Source organism: Prunus mume, linkage group LG1, assembly GCF_029339155.1.
Source record: "Prunus mume cultivar Tortuosa linkage group LG1, ASM2933915v1, whole genome shotgun sequence".
Classification (NCBI taxonomy): domain Eukaryota; kingdom Viridiplantae; phylum Streptophyta; class Magnoliopsida; order Rosales; family Rosaceae; genus Prunus; species Prunus mume.
In genome coordinates, this window is record NC_142698.1 from 30,201,565 (window position 1) to 30,224,723 (window position 23,159).

The 23,159-nt window shown below is 36.1% G+C and overlaps 3 protein-coding genes across 5 annotated transcripts; 1 reads left to right on the plus strand and 2 right to left on the minus strand.

Moving 5' to 3' along the window:
* On the minus strand, positions 1–2,404 carry LOC148921561 (uncharacterized). Its single transcript, XM_089049238.1, has 6 exons — positions 1,995–2,404; positions 1,562–1,797; positions 1,098–1,350; positions 819–996; positions 585–724; positions 1–292 (listed from the first exon to the last, which is right to left on the minus strand). The coding sequence occupies exons 1-6, from the start codon at positions 2,402–2,404 to the stop codon at positions 1–3; spliced, it is 1,509 nt and encodes a 502-aa protein (XP_088905364.1).
* A 196-nt stretch (positions 2,405–2,600) lies between these two features.
* On the minus strand, positions 2,601–12,005 carry LOC103327861 (putative LRR receptor-like serine/threonine-protein kinase At1g53430). Its single transcript, XM_089050756.1, is given in 27 exon segments — positions 2,601–3,219; positions 3,222–3,348; positions 3,448–3,598; positions 3,734–3,968; positions 4,449–4,662; positions 4,780–4,892; positions 4,982–5,116; positions 5,360–5,552; positions 5,725–6,092; positions 6,409–6,458; positions 6,535–6,591; positions 6,680–6,745; positions 7,042–7,110; positions 7,201–7,269; positions 7,434–7,505; positions 7,751–7,822; positions 7,940–8,011; positions 8,172–8,246; positions 8,517–8,585; positions 8,706–8,777; positions 9,017–9,088; positions 9,221–9,292; positions 10,188–10,259; positions 10,388–10,459; positions 10,982–11,053; positions 11,191–11,353; positions 11,846–12,005. Coding segments are annotated over 27 exon segments (3,159 nt in total). The 5' UTR covers positions 11,964–12,005; the 3' UTR covers positions 2,601–2,980.
* A 6,908-nt stretch (positions 12,006–18,913) lies between these two features.
* On the plus strand, positions 18,914–21,201 carry LOC103343550 (F-box/kelch-repeat protein At3g06240-like). Of its 3 annotated transcripts, none has more exons than XR_016126214.1 (3): positions 18,914–20,505; positions 20,628–20,664; positions 20,815–21,201. XR_016126214.1 is itself a non-coding variant. In XM_008247208.2 (2 exons), exon 1 carries the CDS (start codon positions 19,360–19,362, stop codon positions 20,467–20,469), a length of 1,110 nt encoding a protein of 369 aa, XP_008245430.2. In that variant the 5' UTR covers positions 18,915–19,359; the 3' UTR covers positions 20,470–20,505; positions 20,815–21,201. The 3 variants fall into 3 exon arrangements, 1 of the variants encoding a protein (XP_008245430.2); XR_514960.2 differs by having other exon boundaries at positions 18,916–20,505; positions 20,623–20,664; XM_008247208.2 differs by lacking the exon at positions 20,628–20,664 and having other exon boundaries at positions 18,915–20,505.
* The last annotated feature ends 1,958 nt before the right edge of the window (positions 21,202–23,159 follow it).

Here is a 23,159-nt window from a genome sequence, read left to right on the forward strand (position 1 = left end):
TCACTTAGCAGCATCTGTAGGCACCTCAATTGGTTTAGAGGTGCTGTCAATCATTGTTTCATCATATTCCTCTTCAGAGCTTCTAGAAGTGTCTTCAAACCTCATTGGAACTGAGATAGAATCAACAGTTTTCTTGTCCCAATCCCATAATGAATTCTCATCAAAGGTCACACTTCTGGATGTAGTGATATTGTCGGTCTGCAAATTGTACACTTTGTACCCTTTTTCACATTTGCCATAGCCAACAAAAATGCATTTTACAGCTGCATCCTCCAGCTTAGACCTCAATTGACTGGGCACATGACATAAACAGATAGAGCCAAACACTCTCAAGTGCTTAACTCCAGGTTTTCTTCCACTAAAAGCTTCAAAAGGAGTGATATTGTCTAAAGCTTTTGTGGGGCATCTATTCTGAATATAGACAGTTGTATTCACTGCCTCTCCCTAGAATTTGTATGGTAGTTTCTTCTCTTTCATCATTGTCTTGCTCATCTCTACAATGGTCCTGTTCTTTCTCTCAGCAAATCCGTTTTGCTGAGGTGAGTAGGCCATAGTTAGTTGGCGTTCCAATTTATTCACAAAACTGCAGAAATTTAGTGGAAGTATATTCTCCACCTTTATCACTTCTAAGTTTCTTGATTTTGTAGCCACTTTGTAATTCCACCATAGCATTAAATTTCTTGAAAATGTTAAACACGTATGACTTAAACTGCATGAAGTACACCTAGCACATTGTAGTGCAGTCATCAATGAAAGTCAAAGTATTTGCTTCCACCTATTGTTGTAGTATGCATTGGTCCACAGACATATGAATGAACCAGTTCCAGAGGTACACTAGCTCTCCAAGTTTTCTCTTTACCAAAGGCCTCCATGTGTGATTTTCCAATTGCATAGTCTTGGCAAATTCTGTCTGCATTGCCAATTTCAGGCAATCCATAGACCAGCTCTTGTTGTTGTAACAACTTCAAACTCTGCAGATTCAAATGATGAAACCTCCTGTGCCAACACCAAGTGGATTCTTCAACTGTTGCTTTCATAGCCACAGAGTTTGCATATTTTAGTGAGAGTGGAAAACATCTGTTTCCTGTCATGAAAACTTTTCCACCAGATTTTCCATGGAGTTGTCATCAAATATCTCCACCATAGAATTGCCAAAAACCATATAGTAGCCATGCTCTACCATTTGACCTACACTAAGTAAATTTTCATCCAATCCTGGTACAAGCATAACCTTTTTGATATATCTAGGCCTAGCTTTAGTGTCAATCACCAAAGTGCCTTTATCAGTTGCTTGCACTAAGTCTCCTATGCCCATTTTCACTTTTGCAATAACCTTAGTATCAATATTAACTAGAAGAGATGCATGTGAGGTCATGTGATTGCTACATGCACTGTTTACATACCACACACCATTATTCTTTACTACTGTAGCAGCATGACAAGCATAGAACATGATACCTTCTTCCTTTGTGCGATGCATAGTTAGCAGTTTGATCAGATTTTCCTCTGCATTCTTTGGCTATATGACCAAACCTTTCCCATTTGTAACATTTTGGTTTACCTTTGAACCAACAGACATCATAGTGCAACTTGTCACAGGGTTTGCAGGGAACCTTTGCTCCTTCAGTCTGATTTTCCTTCTTGGAATTATTGTCAGACTTTGAGTCCCACTTCTTCCCTTTCTGAGATTTCCAATTCTTTTTAGACTCGGAACTACCTGTTTTCCCTATGTTTGATTGGTCTTTAGAACTCACATTTAGGCTAGAGAATGCCTTCTTAGTCACTCTCTCATTATGCCTTTGCAGTCGTTGTTCATGAGATTTTAGAGAGCCTATAACCTCCTGAACCCCTATAGATTATGTATCCTTTGTTTCCTCTAGAACTTCAGCAATGGAATCATATTCTCTGGATAAACTAATCAAGAGTTTCTGAACAATTCTTTGTTCAATTAACTCTTCACCATAAGCCTTCATTTGGTCAGTTTAGTGACATACCCAGATAATAATTCATCATTATGCATACGAGTGTATTCAAATTCTCTTCTAAGAGCTTGAAGTTTCACAGATCTCCCCTTCTTATCACCTGTGAACTCTTGTTGCAGGATTTCCCATGCTTCCTTGGCTAACTCTTTCAATGCAATTCTAGGAAAAATGTCGTCAAAAACTGCACCTTGTATCAGTCTCAAAGCTTTAGCATCCTTTGCAACATTCTCTTCCAAAGCAAGCTTTTGAGCTGCAGTCAGAGCTTCTCCTTCTTCCTTCTTCACAGGTTGCTCATACCCATTTTCAACCATATCCCACAGCTTGTGAGATTTGAAGATTGTGCACATCTTTATTCTCCAGAAATCGTAGTTGCTTCCATTGAAGATGGGAGCACGAAGCTCACCCATTCCAGATCCAGCCATGTGAGACTAGATAGAGCTTTCCTCAGCTGGATTGTTGTGATTTCACGACGCCCAGTCTCAGATCGCAAGCTGGACTCTCGATACCATGTTGGAGTTTTACAGAGTAGCAGGTTTTACTTGCACAGAAAGTTGATGAGAGAATGTTTCAAAGAGAAGAGAGAGAGACGTTGAAAGAGAGTGAGAGTATGTTAGGCAATGATTGTAATCATGCACACAATCATGGTGTGATCTCATTCCACTATCAATATATATTCTTTAACCAGTACAAAAACGACTCAGCCAATACACAGTTGTACCAGCCTGTGAGCTGTACACTTGGCATGAATCTAGACCTATAAGTCCAACAAAATGTGATAGCATATGAGCCATACACATGGCTGTTGAGAGTGTTTGTCCCACATTAAAATGTTAAGGGACCTAGCCTGGGTTTATAAGGAGTTGGGCTACTCCCCCCATTGCCAATTGGTTTTGGGGTGGAACCTCAACTTCCATCACTGGCTAACTAACAATTTAAACCTGGAAGCAATTTATACTTCAACAGTAATTTCTCTCACACAATCCAAATAGGATGCATGTTTAACGCGAGGTCTGACTCTCTGCAGAAGAATTTTGTGTTTCATCTATCCCCTTGATTAATTTAGTTGAAGTTGATGCCCTTGAGGTCACGTCTGTGGAAGTAGAAGAATCAGCTTTGGTACATTCGCCATGAGCCATGGCTACATTAAGCTGATGATCATCCACAGTAGGCGGATTAATCTGCTCAAAGGTTTTCTCACCAACAAGAATACTCACAACGTCTGCCATTCTTGGCCTTAAGTAGGAGATATATTCGTGCACATCACGGCCAAGGTTAAGATGGTGATGGCTTGTTTTGCATCATAAATGCCAGACAAATTTTTATCCACCAAGTCCACGAGGCTTCCATTTTTATATGCAACATAAGCCTGCAGTAAAATGATGTGGGTTTAGAATTCAAAGTGTGCATGTTCACTTTAAAGTAGGAGGACTTACAAAATACCGTACGTCCTGTCAGTTTTACTTACCATGTCCAAGAGATACTCACTCTCATGGTTAAATTTGTATCCTGCATTTTTCTTCCCACTAACAATTTCGAGTATAACCACCCCAAAACTGTAAACATCAACTTTGCTTGTTACAAAACCTTGAACTACATACTCAGGTGCCATATGTCCGCTGCATCAACAACAATGAAGCATAAATTCAAATTATATTTGCATAATGCACCCGTCATAGTATGAGTTGAATTTCATGGTATTATTTTATACAGAGTTTCAGAAAGCGAAAGGTATTTGGTTTTTGTACACTTACTTTGGTGCTTCCACTTTAATGATCCTAAGTTGTTCTTCCTCGGTATACAGGCTTGCCATTCCAAAGTCTGAGATCTTAGCATTAAGAGCTCCATCAAGGAGGATATTTTCAGCTTTGATATCCCTATGAACCATCTTGAGTCTAGGGTGCTCATGAAGATGATCTAAACCCCTCGCTATTCCCAGGCAAATGTTAAATCTATTTTCCCAATTAAACTTCAATCTGGACTTCGAGCCTGCAAGTCACATGAATGATGACCACTTTAGCATTCTATGCATATATTCCTCCGGTTTAGTCTAAACCGTAAACGACTTTGTTTTTGTCATAAACACTGTATCAGCACAGAAAACACAAGTCACTACAACAGAAAAACCCTTTCATGACACCTGATTTGCATCATGGAAGGCATTTAATGACTCGGGGTAAGTGTCGTAATATGCGTCGTCGAATGGGGGGTCATGGAAAGTTTTCTCAAAAGACGACATCTGGTATGCGTCACCTAATAGTATTTCGATAGTATTTCAATGACGAGTGAGTACCGGATCTTATTTCTTAATATAAAAGCAATACATGGTAGGAAGAGGAAAATTTTGGCTAAGGTCAAACGAATGTAAGTATCTCTATTTGTACACAAAAGGAGGAAGTATAATATAGAATAAAACAATTTGATGTTGTGCTTGAAAAATTAGAAAAGGGAGGAGAAAAGATGAATTACCGAAAAAAGCGTCTGCAATGGACAGGTTTGGCATATATTCATAGATGAGCAAATGCAACCCTTCTCCAAAATAAGCATCCAACAATTGAACAAGGTTCTCATGCCTGAATGACTTTAAGGCATAGAATTCATTTAATAATTCCTCAACTTTTTCTTTTGAGTGAGTAGAAAGTCTTTTAACAGCTACAGTAGTTTGACCACCTTCCAGTTCAGCCTGCATCAACACAATAGACAAATGTTATATATCTGAATAAATTTGCAACATTCAAAAGATACCCCACCCTAATATCAAATTTCTGCCACAAATTAAGTTCACAATGTAAAAGTATACCTTATAAACCCTTCCAAAATGCCCTCTACCGATCTCCATTTTGCTGCTAAACTTTCGAGTTGCACCTATTAATTCTTGAAGGGTAACATGTTTATCTTGGCCTATCCGTATTTCTGTTCCGGGAAAAATCAAAGATGACATGTTAACTAGGAAAGAATTCTTGAAAAAGGGCATGGTGCAGTGTAGTTGTAGCTTCACTCACCTATCAACTCTCTTTTCCCCAGCCAGCCCATTTTCCACATGAAAGCTAATAGAAGCAATAGAACAACTACACTTGAAGGTAGAGTAATAATCAATGTTTTCTTCAATTTTCGCCACAATGCAGAGTGTTGGCGAACTTCGAAGTGATATTTCATCGAAGGAAGGAATAACAGCAAGAGAAAAGTCAAACTTTAAAAGATTGTCAAATTAATTAACAAGATTAAACTAATTAACTGAAATGAAAACTGCCTGGCTGCAACCTTGAAATAGCCAACTTTTTGGTAAATTAATGGGGCACATGATGACCATATAAGCCAAGGGGTTTAAGTGTAGCTTGGAACCAACTAGAAGAAACTAAAGTCATAGCCTTTTAAATCACCTGGAGTTATGGAAATAGCAGAAATGAGAGGTCCATTCAAAGTAAGCTGGTCGTCTGCACATCCCTTTCCAGCCCAGTAGAAGGAAATCTCCAATACACTATCATTAACATCAGCTTCGAAATGTCTGGTTTGGGGTTCACCTGGACCCTCTGCCTCTTTTGCGATGTCGAAATTCATTAGCCTTCTCTCATCCTACAACAAACGCTTCTTTTAACACTGGCAGACAGTAAATATGAGCAGGAACAAAACTATGGGTCACACCTCTATTCTAATGATGGTACACAAGATTTCAGTTGATGGTACAAATAACAGTACTCAATTTAGTGTCAAATAATAGGATTAATTGAATGACATCAGCTCTTACCTGGATATAAACGTCAAATGCCCGTCTCTTTAGTATACTGTATGATTCCTTCTCCCTGAATACTATTTCAGCAAAGTGAAGGGTCACATTATATTTGCCTTCGTGTAAGCAAACATAATAACTTAGGAAGACAGGGGCAAGCCGAGCATTTGAAAATAAGTCTGCCTCAGGAACATGAATTCCATCTGGCTGGTTCCGTATGAAAATACTCGAATTGGACTGTGAGAATAAGAAGTCTCCAGAAAGGCTATAAGCCCAGGTTTTGGATGGACTAATATAATAGAGTGAAGTTGATTCATCTGCTTCATAATAATTGTCACCGACAGTTAATCCCTCACCACCACAATTTATGAACAAGGAGGAACGATCTGCAACAGGGATAGATTAGATAAATTAAAGTGCACAAGAGGTACTGAAATATACTTAGCTTACTGAAAATGAGACGTTAATAAAATGAAAGAACAATAAAATTTACCTAAAATGACAGTTTATGAATCCTTATAGATTGGTAAAGTTCAGATTATACTCATACTCTCTTATCAAGCTTATGTGACCAACCATTTACAAAATTCATCCCTTGGAAGAATAATAAAACTATTACAAACTTCTTCCCAGAGATAATGAAAGGCTCAGAAGAAGCCAGGACAATGTTGTATACATATCTGAAGAACCAACCAAACTCACATTTAGATTTTCGTCCAGGACAATGCATATGCATGCGTTTCATTGGATCCCTGAATAAACCACCAAATTTGTAAGAAATGGCTCTTGAGTTTTCTTATACTAGAACAGATAAAAATATTAACATACAAAAATAGTTGATCTGCATCGGTTGAACTTGAACTGCTGCAGCAGGCAAACAAGTTCCTGAAATGTATGGAAAACGATCTCATCATAATTCCACATGCAACTAGATTGGTAACAATAGAAAAAGAAAATTAATGCCAATTCTTACAGATGATCTCGCTTATCATCTGGCACTACGAAGCTACCTTCGGAAAAGTTATTGTACGACAGATCCCTGAAAAGACATATGGTCAAATTTCATAGCTAATGGAATGTGGGAACATAATACGCTCCTAGAAAATGAAGATGGCTTAGATGAGGATTTTTCTTTTCCTTACAATTAAGCATTCCGGTGTCAAATCTAAGTAGCTGTCTGATGAAAGAAGTTTTTTAGTATCTGAATTACTGTATGAAACTTTTTGTAGAATGATCATTTCAGAACAATTATTCATATAAATATTTATTTGACAGCCAATACACGAAGATAAAAATATATGTACATAGTTTAAGATTCTGAATATAGAAGCTTACAAACTAGTCTTGATTGCACCACCAACCCAAGCAGGGATTGTGTCATTAAGTTTATTCTTTGCCAAGGACCTGAGGAGAGAGTTGATAATAGAGTACTAACATCAACAAGAGTTCTGTTGTCTTTTATGTAGCAAAAACACACGAATATCATTCACTTACAAGTGAGTTAAATTTAAACCACTCATGGACTCTGGGATTCGTCCGGTTAAATAGTTAAAGCTCAAATCCCTGTTACATAGAGGCATTAACAACTTGGGAACTTAGTTAACTAGTCTGTGACATCCATTGTATCAAAGTACATTCAAAAGCAGGAATTGAACAAATCAATAAAAAGCATAAACATAAACCATTAATCTAGGGACTCGTGAAGGTGGAGAGAGAGAGAGACTCACAAGTTTGTTAAATTTGACATTTGACCAATGTATTCAGGGATTTCACCGGTGATGGAACAGTTCCTTAATATCCTATAGAAACCATGAGAAGAGGTGAGTGATTGGATAAATCATATGAGCATGAGGTTTGCACCTAGTGATGCTGACTGCATAAGACATGCGGCAACAAAGACTCTTGCAAAGCAAAATAAAGTTTGCTTGAATAGTTTATTATGCTGGTAAAAGTTTAAATCTGGCCAGTGAACATTATTTTGTATTAAACCTCTTTGGCTCGTAAAATGAATAGATGCGTGCGACATGCAATAAAAACGATTTACAGAGTGTTTATATTGCTCAGGTTCGCAGATCGTGGGAATTGGAAACCAGAGTTTGCTACGTCACTGATCATTCTGCAAAATGGACACCAAAAATTCATCACGAAAACAGAGCTGCTGATTTTTGTTTTTTTGTTTTTCCCTTTTTGTGAAAAAGTGGGTTAATGAAACAGAAGGGGACGGTGTACTTACAAATACTCAAGATTGGAGAAATTAAAAAGTTCTGCAGGTAGACTCCCTTCAAAATTGTTTCCCACAATTGACCTGTGAGCAGTGCAGAGTAGTACTAAATTCAGATGTCTCTATGAGATAACTTTCATAGAGTAGAAGCTTAATCTAGATGTTCAATTTGCTCTTGGTACCATTTACATCTATTCTCCCAAAGATTTACGAATTGTGTGCAGTAACGTAAAGGAAAACTTACAGATAATAGATTTGGGTCCATTTTCTGATGAAGTCAGCTGGGAAGCGACCAGACATATAGTTGCCAGATATTGAACTGCATTGGCCAATTAGGGTCTCTTAAAAATTAATAAATTCACCTTAAGGTAGATTGCAGACATCAAGAACATTACATAAAGAAGCCTCCTGCTACACTCACCAAATTCCTTTACCAAATTTTGTTCCTCAAATGATGTGCCGTGTCTCATTTATTCAAATCTGAGTCCACTATTGACCCCATTTATTTCCAACAAGATATAAAATGCGAACTAACACATCACTTGGTAAGCAAATTTGACTTTGACATTATTAAATGAGAAACACTTACAATGAGCGCAACTGATTAAGACTGCCATAATCCGGGAACTCCCCAGTGAGATCATTGGATGCCGCCCAGCTTCCACAACATGAGAACAAAACAATGTGATCCCAGTAGAGATTTAAGTACCAAAATTTTCTCCTTCTTTTCTCATGATATATATATATATATATGTAACTTTGTTTGAAAGAAGCTTACAAGTATTGGAGATTGCTCAAATTACTAAATGAGGGTGGAAGACGACCAGAGAGTCGATTCTGATCCAAAAATCTCAAAGCAGAGAGAAAAAAAGGGAAGACGAATTCAGATGTTTGTTTTCAGTAGAAAGTGTTAGCCTTTAGAATATATGTACATAATTTCTCTCGCTGTATGTGTGTGTGTGTGTGTGATGGGGAGAGAGAGAGAGTGTGTGTGTGATGGGGAGAGAGAGAGAGTGTGTGTGTGATGGGGAGAGAGAGAGAGTGTGTGTGTTGATCATAAGGTGCAACAAAGGCGAGCAAAGAACTTACAATATTTGAAGGGCTGTGATGTTTCCTAATTGGTAGGGAATTGGACCTGACAAGTTATTATAAGACAGAGACCTGCAAAACTCACAGATTATAAAGAAGAATTTGAAATGTTATACAAAGGAACCAACTGATCATATCAAGTCAAAGAAAGTCGAAGAATTAAGTGCAATGGTGAAAACAAAAAGTCGCAGAGAGTTTACTTACAATAGTTGCAGAGAACTCAGTGCACCCAAAGATGATGGTATCTGTCCGCTGAGGAAGTTGTGATCCAGATAGCTTTTTGGCCAGAAAACAATTGAGCTAAGTTATTAGATGTTACCTTGTTAAAGCTCGGAGAGAGGGGTAGAAACAGAGTAAACTTAAAGTCGAGTTAAGCCGAGTTGTAAGAAATACTGAAATTAGATATAGATATATACAAATTACAATATAGAATTCAAGATTAGATAAAAAGTCAGCCCATGTAAGAAAAAAGGAGGAAAAAACCATGTTTAAATTCCACAGAAAAAAGAACGTTTGGGGAAGTACACATGCCAATTCCACACTCCACGCCTATCAGAAATTCACAGACAAACTACAATGACCAAAACAAGTATAAGTCTGACTTAACAGTTGCTGTTGTACATTCCTTGATACGCTTTCTCGAAATCCTACAGAAACAAAACTCAATAGAGGGGGAGAGGAAGCATCACTGCCCCTCTTCCCTTCTCCCCTCTTCGTTTACTTTTGTTTTTTAATAGGAGTTAGTAAGTCTATTCGGACGTTTTGAATAAGAAACCTTTTGTAATGATTTCTTCTAAATCATATTCAGTTTGAAGTTCTCCACAACTTCTTTTGGGTTAATTCCTTAATCAAATTATTTTTTGAAACTGTCTTTGTATGAATTCTCATCTTCTCTAAATTTAATTCTACCTCGAATTTGAAGGAGTTTGGTTTTTGTCATATTTGTTCAATTGGCATAGTTGTTCATTGGTATTCGTAGTTGGATCGTTGGAAATGTGGTTTTTCCAGATCTGTTAGAGCTTTTGCATTGACTTATATAAAGACTAGACTTTTGACTTAAAGACTAGATGCTTTTTGGTTATTTTGATGTGAGTTATAGTAGTTGTTGGTCTCCCTTGTAACCAAAGCAAAAAAGAAAAAAGAAAGAAACCAATATTGAATATATACTTACAGAATAGTAAGATTGCGCAAGTGTCCAATGCGCCCTGATATATCTCCTGTCAGTTGATTGCTTGAAAGGTCTCTGAATATATGAAAACTTAATTAATATGCATTCATATAAATTCAATAAATATGTATATGTTTTGAGGTAAGGTCTGGCCCTCAAGTGAATCCTTAAGTCCGTATCTATATTTATGCATATACACTTACAATTGTATGAGGGATGACAAATTCCACAAGGTCTCGGGTATGGAACCGGTGAGCTTATTGCTGGATAAATCACTGTTTAAGTGAGGCATCATATAATCAATCATTATAAGTATACAGAATCAACTAATAAATAAGAAATTAAATTGTATATATTTAGTGGCTTGGTTTCCCTTTTTCGTGACAATTAATATATAAGGGATCGGTTGAAAGACTTTTTTTCAAAAAGAAAGATGTAAAATATCTAAAGCTCCCGCACCAAAAGAACTGGCAAAGACAAGTTTTCTGAATGTTTAAAAAAATATTATTCAATTCTCTGAACGCCTTTTTTTTTTATAATAATTTTTTATAAACTTGTTGGAATAATGATATGAAATAATTACAGCTACTCCAAATGCTCAAGCTCCTCCACTTCTTAATATGAAAAGTGTAAATTTACCATATTATCCTCATTTAATTAATAATTTTAATTTTTAATGTTTGCATTAACCCAGGGTATTTTTTGATATTTTGAATGTTTCACCATTCTCCGTCTTTTGCTTTATATATATAGATATATAGATTTTAACTGTTGGAATAACGATAGAAAATAATTACAGCGTCTCCAAATGCGTAAGGTTCTCCACTTCTTCAGGTATAGAACCAGTTAAAGCGGCGCCGGTAAAGGAACTGCAACACAAATCATTTGAGAAAAATTATTGTTAGAATTAAAAGTTAGACAAATGACATTGTTAAAGGAGCCCGAACGAGTGCTCTATATATATATATATATATATATATATAGTATTAATTTTGTTGTGACTTACAACTCCTTGACATGGCAATATCTGTTTTTGTCATGTACACAGTCCTCGGTGCACTTGATCTTCAAATTGTTAGTATCTGAGTCTGGATAATTGCAATTTGAGCCATTCAAGTGTAATGGCCTGTTATACTGTAACTTATTTACCATCAAATTGAGGACGTCTTCTGCGAGAGAGGGAGAGAGAGAGAGAGAGATATTGAATGTTATTATCTCAAACTCGAGCTGTAGCGTCAAGGATTGTGAAATCAACCAAAACTAAAATGAGTCCACGTGCATGTATTTATTATTAGCAAAATAAGAATCCGTTTGGTAACATTTTAGCAATACATTTTCGAAAAATGAAAATGAGAAACGTATTTGCATTTTCAAGATCTGAGAATGCCTCTAGTAACTTAGTTAGAAAATATATTCAAAAAACAAAAATAATGAAAATGTGTCTAGTACTTCAATACGAGAATAGCATAAACAACAATGAATATGTCATATCTTTCAATTTTTGAATATGTCACATCTTTCAATTTTTTGTTGAATTTGGGCTGACTACTCGAGCATATTTTTCGTTCTTAATTAGCTCTCATAACAAAATATTTATTAATTCAAAATGAGAGAAATGTGAATAAAAAGAGAGAGGGATGAGAAACAAAACAGTCGTATACCTTCGTTAGGATCCAACAAAATAATTGTATCGGAAGATCCGTGCCTAAAAACAAGCTGCCAAAGGAGGAAACTCAGGAGCATATACTTAACAAGAACTCTTGGACGGGTTTCAACCATTGTGCTTTACTTTCAGATTCTAGTTTACATTGACAATATGTACACTAAGCCCTCTTCCCCTTTTTATAATGCAACAGGCTTCTTTTTTCTTATAAATAATTTAACAGAAAAATACTGATCCAATAAATAAAATCATTAATTAAGTGGGAGCCGCACTTGCTGTCAATTGCACAAGCCACCACTTTTAAGGTGGTCTCAATTGATCTTAACCACTTAAATTATAAATCCTTTGCACATTGATTTTTGTCGTGTATCATTTGCGTGAAATAATTGAATGCATGACGGACGTGGTCCTCAGATTTGTGGTGGCAAACTATTTGGGGGTAGTCCTCAGATTTGTGATGGCAAACCATTGGGTAAGGCGGTCCTCGATTTGCGGTGGCAAACTATTGTTGGTCCATTTTCACATGTTAGTAGTTGTCTCTTTGTAAAAGCCTGTTTTTATGAGTACGGAAAGAAATATTCCTTTGGGTGGTCCTCGATTTGTGATGGCAAACCATTGGGTAAGGGCGGTCCTCGATTTGTGGCAAACTATTGGGGGTCCATTTCTCACATGTTAGTAGTTGTCTCTTTGTAAAAGCCTGTTTTTATGAGTACGGAAAAGAAATATTCCTTTGGGGTGGGCGGTCCTCAGATTTGTGATGGCAAACCATTGGGTAAGGGCGGTCCTCAGATTTGCAGTGGCAAACTATTGTTGGGGGTCCATTTCTCACATGTTAGTAGTTGTCTCTTTGTAAAAGCCTGTTTTTTATGAGTAGGAAACAAATATACAAATTTATAAATAAACCAATCCTGTATATGTATTTATAAAAACCCAAGATTATTTAAACATGAAACACACCCAAAATCAACCCCAAAGTCAACTTTTTGGGTGTGTTTATAAATGGGTTTTGAGTGTGTGTAATGATGGGTTTTGGGTGTGTTTATAAAGTGTTTTGGGTGTTGAGTGTTTTTTATAATTTCAACCTCCATTTTGGGTGTTTTAGTGAAACTCCCAAAGAAATATGCCTTTCACTTTCTCACTCCAGCACTCCAAATAATGATGACAATTGGAAAGGCACAAAAAAAATATGGCTAATCCATCTTTAATCACTCTGTACATTGACACTAGTGGATATGAATTACTTCAAGAAGTTTGAATTGGTCATATTTATCAATAAGCATATATGGTAGCAGATGCACTATCAAACTGATTACAGTTTCTTGGACACCATGTTAGCGAGTTTGAATGAGAGAATTGGATTGTGATGATGAGGGATGGTGATACCAAAACTAGAACAACTAGTACCGGCAGTTTAATGGAATTCTACGAGAATATCATGGAGACTAGTGTGCTACCAGATCCACCAGATCAACAACAATCAATGTTGCTTGTTGATCAAGTTCCTCATCACCAACAAGAAGATTATTGCACCACAAATTCGGATGTTTCTATTTGGATGATCTTCATATAGCTGTTGATGCACCAACCCTGAGCAGCATTGATGATTATGTGAGTTGGCTATTGGATGATCATAATGATATTGGTTTGATGGAAGATTATATCCAATTTTTTGATAGTGACTTGGCCCCTCTCCCTCTTGAATCACAAGAGCAGCAGATGCCTTTGTTGCAGCCAGCTCAGATGGATACTAATAATTCTGATCATCTTAGTTGGCTGTTGGTGGTGGTGATATTGGTTTGATGGAAGACATTATCCAATTTTGTGATGGTGACTTGGCCTCTCAAGATCCACAGCAGCAGCAGCAACCTTCTTCATTGCAGCTACCTCTACCTAGGCTTCAGAATAATCAGAATTCAAGAAATCTTGTTTTTTCTCATATATTTTTAGTGTTTATTCATTAGTTTCAATGTTTATCAAGTTGAAACTCAAGAGTTTTTGTATTCTCTGCACTATGTGGACAGCTAATGAGAGATAAATTGTTACCATTACATTGTTGGAAACTTGGATAAGTGGTGTCTCTTGTTTTTGTTTACAGTTTACTTGCAGCTTTTTTATTTTAATTTTTATTTGAGTTTTAAGCTGACTATTCCTTTTTCTTAGTCCCAATAAAGAAAAAAGTATGAGATTTTTTTGGTTCAAAATAAATTACCCTAAGGGTTAATCATTGATCTTTTGAAACTAATATCATACTAGCCTCTTTGCATACGCTTCCGTGCCTGTGAGGCTTTTTTCAAAAAAATTTAAATTTATTTTAGAATTAAAAAAGATAATGGGTAATTGTGTTCTATAAAAATAGGATCCATTATCTTATTTTTCTTTTAATTTTAATTTTTTAAATATGAAAAAGTGTGAATTTACTGTATTATCCTCATTTAATTAATAATTTCAATTCTTAATGTTTGCATTAACCAAGGGTATTTTCTGGTATTTTGAATGTTTCACTATTCTCTACTTTTTGCTTTATATATATAGATTATGAAACTCGTGTTCTGTTTAGCTCAGAGAGAAGGGGGTAACAACATCACATTACTGATCACCCAATCAATTCTCTTATTGAAAACATATTTATGCATTAACAACCAAATACAAAATATTACAACTAATCTACTTCATGCTGCCAATATCTAGTCAAACAATATATAGGTAGAATATTTTCATATATATTTCATTTTTCAAAAGGAGGTATTTTATAATACAAGGTTGTAACCCTAATAGAGTTATACAAGTAAATAAGATAAAATCATAATTACACAATATTTGTACAAAAGGGAAAAAAATAGAATCGTAATAGACTAGAAAATAAATCTCCTGATTAAGTTAGAATCTCGCTAACACTCCTCCTCAAGTTAGAGCAAAGATGTCACGCATGCCCAACTTGTCAAGCAAGTGTAGACACAGCTTTTGTAAGTACATTTGCCTGTTGATACTCAGCACGAGACCGAGACACCACTTTTTACTTTTTACTCCTCCAAGTAACAAGATTACCACCAACAAATGTGAAATACCCAGACGTAGAACATCTATCAATGACTAAACCAGCTCAATCAACATCTGTATACCCTTCCACATCTGTATGACCATACTTGGAAAACATTAACCCCTTGCCAAGAGTTACTTTCAGATACATCAAAATATATATATCACAGCACCCATATGATCTTCACTAGGAGAATGCATAAATTGACTTACTGTACTCACTGCATATGCAATATCAGGACGTGTATGAGCTAAATAAATCTATTTCCCCACAAGTCATTCATAATGCTCTTTATTAGTAAGGACTTGATTAGGATACAACTCCAACTTATGATTCTGTTCACTAGGTGTATCAATTGGTTTACAATCTAACATTCCAGTTTCTGCAATTAAATCCAAAATATACTTTTTTTGGGATAGAAAGCTACCATGTTTAGATCTGACAACTTCAATTCCAAGAAAGTACTATAAATCACCCAATGATTTCATCTCAAATTCGGAAGCCATATATTTTTGAAGATTTTGCATTTCTGCTTGATTATCTTCAGTTACACTCATATCATCAATATAAATAATTAAGACTGTTAATTTACCTTCATGACGCTTTAGAAACAAAGCATGATATGAGTTACTCTACACATACCCAAATTTCGGGTGAAAGGAATATTCAGATGGTGGAAATTAAAAATAATATAAAAATATCATTTTGCCCTTGCATTTAATGGAAAAGATAACAAAATTGACAGCATGACTATTTTTCCTAACAAAACTGAAGTTGAAGGACCACGGGGACGATTTTGAAAATTGAAGGACCAAAATGCAATTCGGGTCAAAATTCAAAGACCATTAGACCTAAGATCCCAAAACCTAATAAAAGTCATAAGCAATCTTTAGTGGTTTCCTATATAATAAGAAAATATAATTTTCAAAGCATTTCTTTTCGGACAAATAGGGCTTGGTTCTTTCCCAAAAAAAAAAAAAAAGGGCTTGGTTCATGATCTCTCCTTTCCATTTTTATTTATTTATGAATGACCAAGATTGGAGACTTGGTTGTGTCTCAGTGCTTACCCACTCCAAATCCATGGTTGGATATATGATCATACCTTCCAATTTGTTATTGTAAGAGAAAAATAGCTCACTAGAAAACTGGAAGATGGTCTATCACTCTGAAACCTTTTCTTTTCTTGTTACATAGGCCCAAAGCGCAAATAGCTAAACCAACCACTAATGCTTATACAAACGATCCAATCCAAAGCAAAAACTCATAAGCCTCGTTTGGTGGACCGAATTGGATTAATTAGGATAAGACTTTGAGTGTTGAACTGGGTTGGACTTTAAGTCCTCTGAGTTGTTCGGAAATGCTATAAGAGCATCTTCAACAGTAGTAGCAAATAAAACTCTTCAAATTGAAGTTTGTTAACCAACGTGGCAATTTGAAAAGCCTTATTTGCTACTTGAATAAAATTTACTCCAATTGACTCTTCAATTCAATTAATGCAGTATCATGGAAAAGAATGAAAATTATGAAAACATATGAAAAATGTCTATGTATTTATTATATAAAAAGAAAAGAAAAAGCATGTTTTTAACATTTTCAAGGTAAGTTTTGTTTTTCCAAAGTAAAATTAAATGTTTGAAGAGCCAAAGTCAACTTATCAGTCCTGAAGAGAAAAAGAGGTTGTAACTTTGATGACTGAGGTTGAAGAGGTTGTTGAAAAGAGTTTTTCTGATATGAGCTCACCTATTTTAGAATTCCAAATATGTTGAAGAGACTGTTGGAGATGATCTAATGAGGAGGTTGTGGGAGGGGCTTAATCCCACTATCCAACAAGAGAGAGAAAATATTGGACTTGAACTTTTTTTATAATTGAAGGGTTGGATTGAACCCCTCATTGAAGCCCCTCACCAAAATACCCCTCATTATAGACGCGCCTTGAGTTGTTTGGTAGATCAATAAGCAGCACTAGACTAGACTTAAGACCACTGCGCTATTTGGTACAAGACTATATTGGACTTCAATATTATATATATATATATATTTATATATATATTGTGTTTATTTAATATCACAAATAATTAATTTTATGAAAAAACATGCTCGCATAATTAAAAGTAAGCAAGCCCCATCACATACTACTTATTTGCTTTTACCCCATCACAATAAAACATGTCCAAATATAAAAAAGTAAATACTCACCAATACAATCCGGATTGGACCTATGTCCAATTACTTGGACTCATCTAGTCCAATCCAACCCACCAAATGGGGTCATAATTCATAATCTTAGAAATGTTAGTTGATATATGTTACTTATTTTATTGTTGAGAAATTCTGGGATTGCATTCATAATTCAGCCAAAAAAAAACATTGGCTATAAAGGGCCAATACAAACTAGCCATGAAGGGCCATTTCAATAACGGAGCGATCTAACATCAAAATTAAGACAATAAGATGTTCCTTTAATAACAATCAAGCAAGATAAAAAAAAAACTTTGGCATAGGCATTCCAACTAAGATTGCAAACTAAAAATAATAAAAAAGAGATAAAGCTTGAAAAAACTAAGGCATGACAATATAAATAAAACTCTTACAAATGAGAGATGAAAAGCTCTCATAAAGGGGAAGTGAAAAGCTCTCACAAAAGGAGATGTGAAAACTACACAGAAAACCCAAAGAACTTTTGCGACTTATTCCAAACGTAAAGAAACCTCAAAAAGGATGGTGGTGGAGATCCGACGCCGAAATGGATGTAGAGATCCAACGATGAGATTTAACTGCCTATGATGGTAATATGAAAATCATAACAAAACGAAGACAAATAGAGGAAACATTATGTCTCTGCAAATGAGGGAAGAGGATAAAGGAGGAAGAGAAGATGGGAGAGGGGAGGGGAGGAAGAACAGTGGCTTCCTCCCTCTCAAAGTGAAAATGGATGTAGGAGAGAGAGGGCTATAGTTACTCTGGAGGTTTACGCACTCACTGATTGTTTGTTGATAGATCTTAAGCTACAAAACTTCACTAATACTATAATTATTAAAACTTCACTGATTTTTTCTTGAGATACATAACCTTTTTTTTTTTTAAGATTCGAAAGGTTTGAAGGTGGTTGTCTTTTTTTATTTATGGACAATTGTAGTATTGCTCCTATTTTATTTTAATTTAAATAAATTGTGAATATAATATTTTATCCTTATTTAATGAAATGTTTAATATTTTAGTATTTTCATGAACCAAGAGGAGTTATAGGGATTTTGAATGCTTCATTTTAAGAACTTATTATGCCTTAATATATATATATATGTATGTATAGATTAATAATTGGAATCCATAATAGATTAAATAGAAAGAATAAATAACAAAAAATTATTTTCCTACTATATATATATATATATATATATAAATTCTTCTTCATGAGTGCTATTAGTTAGAACAAAATTTAAGTTGAGGCATGTTATAACACTATCTTGGAGGCAATATATCAATGAAGCAGGTTATTGGCGCCCTAACTTTTAGAATACAACCACCTTAACCCTTATAAGAGTGCACACTTGCAACGCTTGCATTGGGTAAATACCTTGAATCTTCAAGGGTCATCTGAAATTTGTAAATAAAAAAACATAGTTTGCTAGATAAAAATGAACCGGAAATGATAATAATCAAATGTGATTCTCTTTATATGGATGACGCCTGCAATAATTCACTCAAATTTATTTATTTTTTTTAAATTTAGTTATCTAATTATAAACCGAACAAAATAAACGAACACGATTTTTGGATAAACAATGAAATTTCCACGATAATAATAAAATGACTCAATGATTTCCCCGTCATGGTAAACTTTTGCAAGAAATTTTTAATGACGACTTGAACGAATGACTTTTTCTAATGGAAACCCCCACGGTCTTGATGGTATGTGGTATTTCAGTTCAAAATAAAACAAAGAGAAATGACGTGGGAGGAGAGAGAGATTTATGGGGATAAGTGACCAGAGGAAGAAGAACGTGAATAAAGAGAAGTGCAGTGCATTTTGCTCCGAGTTTTTGTAAGTTTTCATAATAAAGTATTGTAACCGTCAGATGTAATCTAATCGCTGGCGTAGGAAGTCTGGGCTTTAACAAAGTCCGTTCATATGCATGTAAAAGGTGACGTACGAAGTCAGAGCTTTTAATAAAAATCTGTTCAGATCTATCTAATGGCTGACGTAGGAAGTCCGAGTGTTAACAAAAATCACGTCAGGTCTATTTAATAGCTGACGTAAGAAGTCCGAGCGTTAACAAAAATCATGAAACTGAGAAACGGTCGCTACCCATTTGGCTCCATTTGATTAAAATTTGTATTTTGAAATATGCTCTGAATTCCAACACACACCAGATGCTCCGAGAACCCAATGAACCAAGCTGCCATCAACCTCAGAAAACAGCGCCAAACCCAAGGATCTGCAGATCAACCAGACCCCATTGGAGCATTTGATCACCATGGAAAACCAGCGTAACCTTCCTACGGAGATCATAAGCGACATTCTTTCCCGGGTACCAGTCAAGTCCCTGTGCCGCTTCAGGTGCGTATCGAAGCCATGGCTTTCTCTGATCACTCACCCTGATTTTGTCAAACTTCACTACAACAGAGCCTTTGAGAAAGAGGATATACTGCACCAGAGGCGACGAGTCCTAATTGACGTACCCGGAAGTAATTCGCTTTTCTCTTTCGGCATCGATGAGTTTCTCAAGCGAAATGATCATGGCGGCGATGCAGAGGTCGAGGAGAGTGATATTGACTGTGTTTATTGCCATGAAGAGCTAGATAGTGGCGTTATGCTGGTGGTTCCATGCAATGGGTTGCTGTTTTTCACGGTGAGCAATTTGGACTTGTATTTGCTCAACCCAGCAACCAGGGAATCTAAGAAACTCCCTGGACCTGAAGGGTTTGGGATGGATGGGTGTTCTTATCACCTTTTTGGGTTTGGATTTGATCACTCAGCTGATGATTACAAGGTGGTTTACGGGCGGTGCTTTGATGATGGAGTTGATTTCGGTGTCTACATGCTGAAAACCGGTTCTTGGCGTGTGATCGAAGAGCGCTATCCCTACAAACGCGCTGTAACTGATGATTCAAAGGGGATTTTGGTGAATGGAGGCTTCCATTGGTTGTCAAGGAAAGTTGGAGATCAGTCAATGATGATCATGGCTTTCCTTTTAGCTGAGGAGGAGGTTCGAGAGATTGAAGCCCCGCCCGATTTCACCGAAAGCGATTTGATTTATTTCAGTCTTGGAGCCTTCAGGGAATGCCTGTGTGTATCCCAATGGATTTTGCAAGATGCAGGAAATCATGAGTTTTGGGTGATGAAGGACTATGGAGTGAGCGAGTCTTGGACTAAAATAAAGCTCTCCATTGTGATGTTGGATTCTGGCAACATTTTGCCTGCCCCTTACAGGACCAAATCTCATGATCTGCTGTTTGCAAAGTGGATAAGCGATTTTTATTTGTACAACTTTGATGATCACACCTTTGGCACCGTGTCGATTACCCTATTTCAGGAGTTTCGTGATGCCGAGGCCTACTTGGAGAGCCTTGTTCCGTTGAATTAGCATGACATTATGGACATAGCACATCAAGGAAACCAGGTATTTTACTCATCACAATCCCCTACATTTTAAATGTATTGTTGGTGTGGCGCTTGTATGAGTCTGATCTATATTCAGTTATTGAGCGATTGATTATCTTTTTTATGATACTTCTAGCTCAGACAGTCTTCCTGTCACCTGTAATTTGTTGGAGAAGTGGTGAGTTGCTCTTTTCTTTTGTTTTTCATTACATATGTCTTTACAAGAAGGGAGCTCACTTTTAGTCTTTCGTGATGACATTAGTTGACTACATGATCTGACAAATGATGCACATCTATATGCACTAACTGGCAATCAATTTTGTCACAGGACCAGTCAGCATAACTTTTTCTTCCGTAGAAGTAGAAGGTGAAGAGAAGTCCAAGATCAAAGGAGCAGTGGTGGTGTCAATAACAGAGAAGAAATCAAAACTTGTGCAACAAGTTGTATGCCCTAAGTGAGGAAGTCATCGTGTGTTGGGCCAGACATATATATATGGAAGCAACTATGTAATGGATGGCTTTGGAGTTGTTTGCAAGAGCTAGCTAATTAGGTCTCTCATGTTCTGTACTCTCGTGTCTTAAATAAAAAAGGCCAAGACTCCTATGTCTGGCTCTACCAGTTTCATTGACATTTTGGTGTAATGTTTAGAGTCATTCGATACTTAGGCCTTTTTCCTTTCAAAAAGTAACTATTTGGATTTTGCCCGGATTCAAATCGTTTTTTCTCCCAACCCTCCGGACTCAAATTTTAAGTCCACAACTTCATTAAATTGTTTAAGAATGGTTTAAGTCTAATTTTATTTTATTTTAATGGAAAACTTTTCTTCATTTAATTTTTTTAAATAACGTCATAATTTAATTTTTTGAACAATTTGACCTTAAAAAAATTGAAATTCCATAAATTTAATTTCATTCCAAAAGTAAACACACAACATAAAAAAACACACACACGAGATAATTGAAACACAAAAGGAGGATTGAAACAATTGTGGACGTCATTCACCATCTCCAAAGCTCCTCCAAAGGTGATTGATCAAATCATGTCGGAGACTCTGATACACATGTGGAGATCGAACTCTATTTATAACAAATCATGTAATCAAAGAGAGTCTGCCTATCTTGGTGTTACTCGTATGTAATGCTTGGCTCCAGCTCATATTGCCTTGCTCTGGCCCTCCTAGATCGTTGTGAACACATATCTTCATCATCAGAAAGAAAAAAACAACATGTTAATCAAGCCTCAAATCTAATTTTCGAGAAAGAAAAAGCAACAGTTAAGACCTCAAATCTAATTTCAGTCAAACTTTAGAGCTTAGATGAGGTAAAAATTTCCATTCAACAAGGGTAGAAGATGTGCTCATACCACCAAATTATGCATAAACACATATTGTTGACAAATTACAAACAAAGATATGTACAACATTGAGACATTGAAAGCGAACAACTTAACTTATATATCAAATAAGATCTATAATCTGCTTTATTAAGATTTGATTTTAAAATGGAAATCACAATGTTTGCCAAAATAAGAAGAAATTAGCTTATGGGTTTTTAGGCCTAAAGATCTCTAAACTTTGATCCAATTCGCATTTTGGTCCCTTAATTTCCAAAATTGTTCCCGTAGTCCTTCAACTTCAGTTTTATTAGGACAAATGGTTATGTCGTCAATTTTGTCATCTTTTCCATTAAATGCATGAGCAAAATTGTCTTTTGTATTTTTTTTAATTTCTCGTAGTGGTGGGGGAGTGGGTGGGGTTTAGGTGTGCCAGGAATTGCCCATTTACCCCAGAGTGAAACAATTTTCGATTTTGACCCTCAACAGTACACCATGTGCCATGTACATGCTCAAATTTAATAGAAAAAGCTAACAAAATTGACAGTATAACCATTTGTCCTAACAAAACTGAAGTTGAAGGACCACATGACCTTTCTTTGGTTTTGGTGAACAAAAGTTTAGGAGAGAGATGCTACTCCCACACTCAGAGCCAGGGCAAACTGACCTAGAGCCGGTTGGACTGACGCAAGGGACCATTATCCCCTTGCCCTCCGGTATGGGATTACACATGCCATTTTCTAGACTACCCACCAACACGGGATTGCTTACAGCGAGTATTGAACTCGGTTGGGGCTCAACGCACAGCCTCACCTTACCAACTCAACCAACCAACATGTTTTTGTGCTACCTTGCTTCAGTGGTTGTGTTACCTTACCTTGTTACTTCATTGACAGCTTGTAAAGAAAGTAATCCCGTGACAGTTTCCACAATAAAAAATAATGCAAATATGAACAAAAATATAAAAATGATAACCTACCCAAAAAAAAAAAAACTTATATAATTGTTGTACACTACAACCAAAATCTGCAAGACGATAAAATATTTCCTGTACACTTCTTATTATGCGCTCCAACCGCACCGACCACATTTACCAACCTTTTAAACTTCACCAACAGATTTTGGCATTTTAGTCCTTGGTCTACCACGTCTCTTCTTAGTAAGAGGAGGCATGATAACATCTTCTGAACCCTCATGCATAAAATTCTTAATGTCAGGTATGGGAGAAATACTAAACGCATATGAACATCTAAAGTAGCTTGACTTGAAGTGGTCATCAGTATACTCATGAATGCAACCAGAATCTTTTTGAATAGCAACAAGTGCATGAACACTAAAGA

Bases quoted from the DNA above. Each gene is read 5' to 3' on its own strand.
- LOC103343550 (XM_008247208.2), top strand. From the start codon at position 19,360: ATGGAAAACCAGCGTAACCTTCCTACGGAGATCATAAGCGACATTCTT.
- LOC148921561 (XM_089049238.1), bottom strand. From the start codon at position 2,404: ATGGCTGGATCTGGAATGGGTGAGCTTCGTGCTCCCATCTTCAATGGA. The intron at 1,798-1,994 runs GTATGTCACTAA...ACGACTGCAAAG, and splicing joins AATGATGAATTATTATCTGG to GCATAATGAGAGAGTGACTA. The intron at 293-584 runs GTTTTGTGAATA...TCATGTGCCCAG, and splicing joins ACTTCCACTAAATTTCTGCA to TCAATTGAGGTCTAAGCTGG.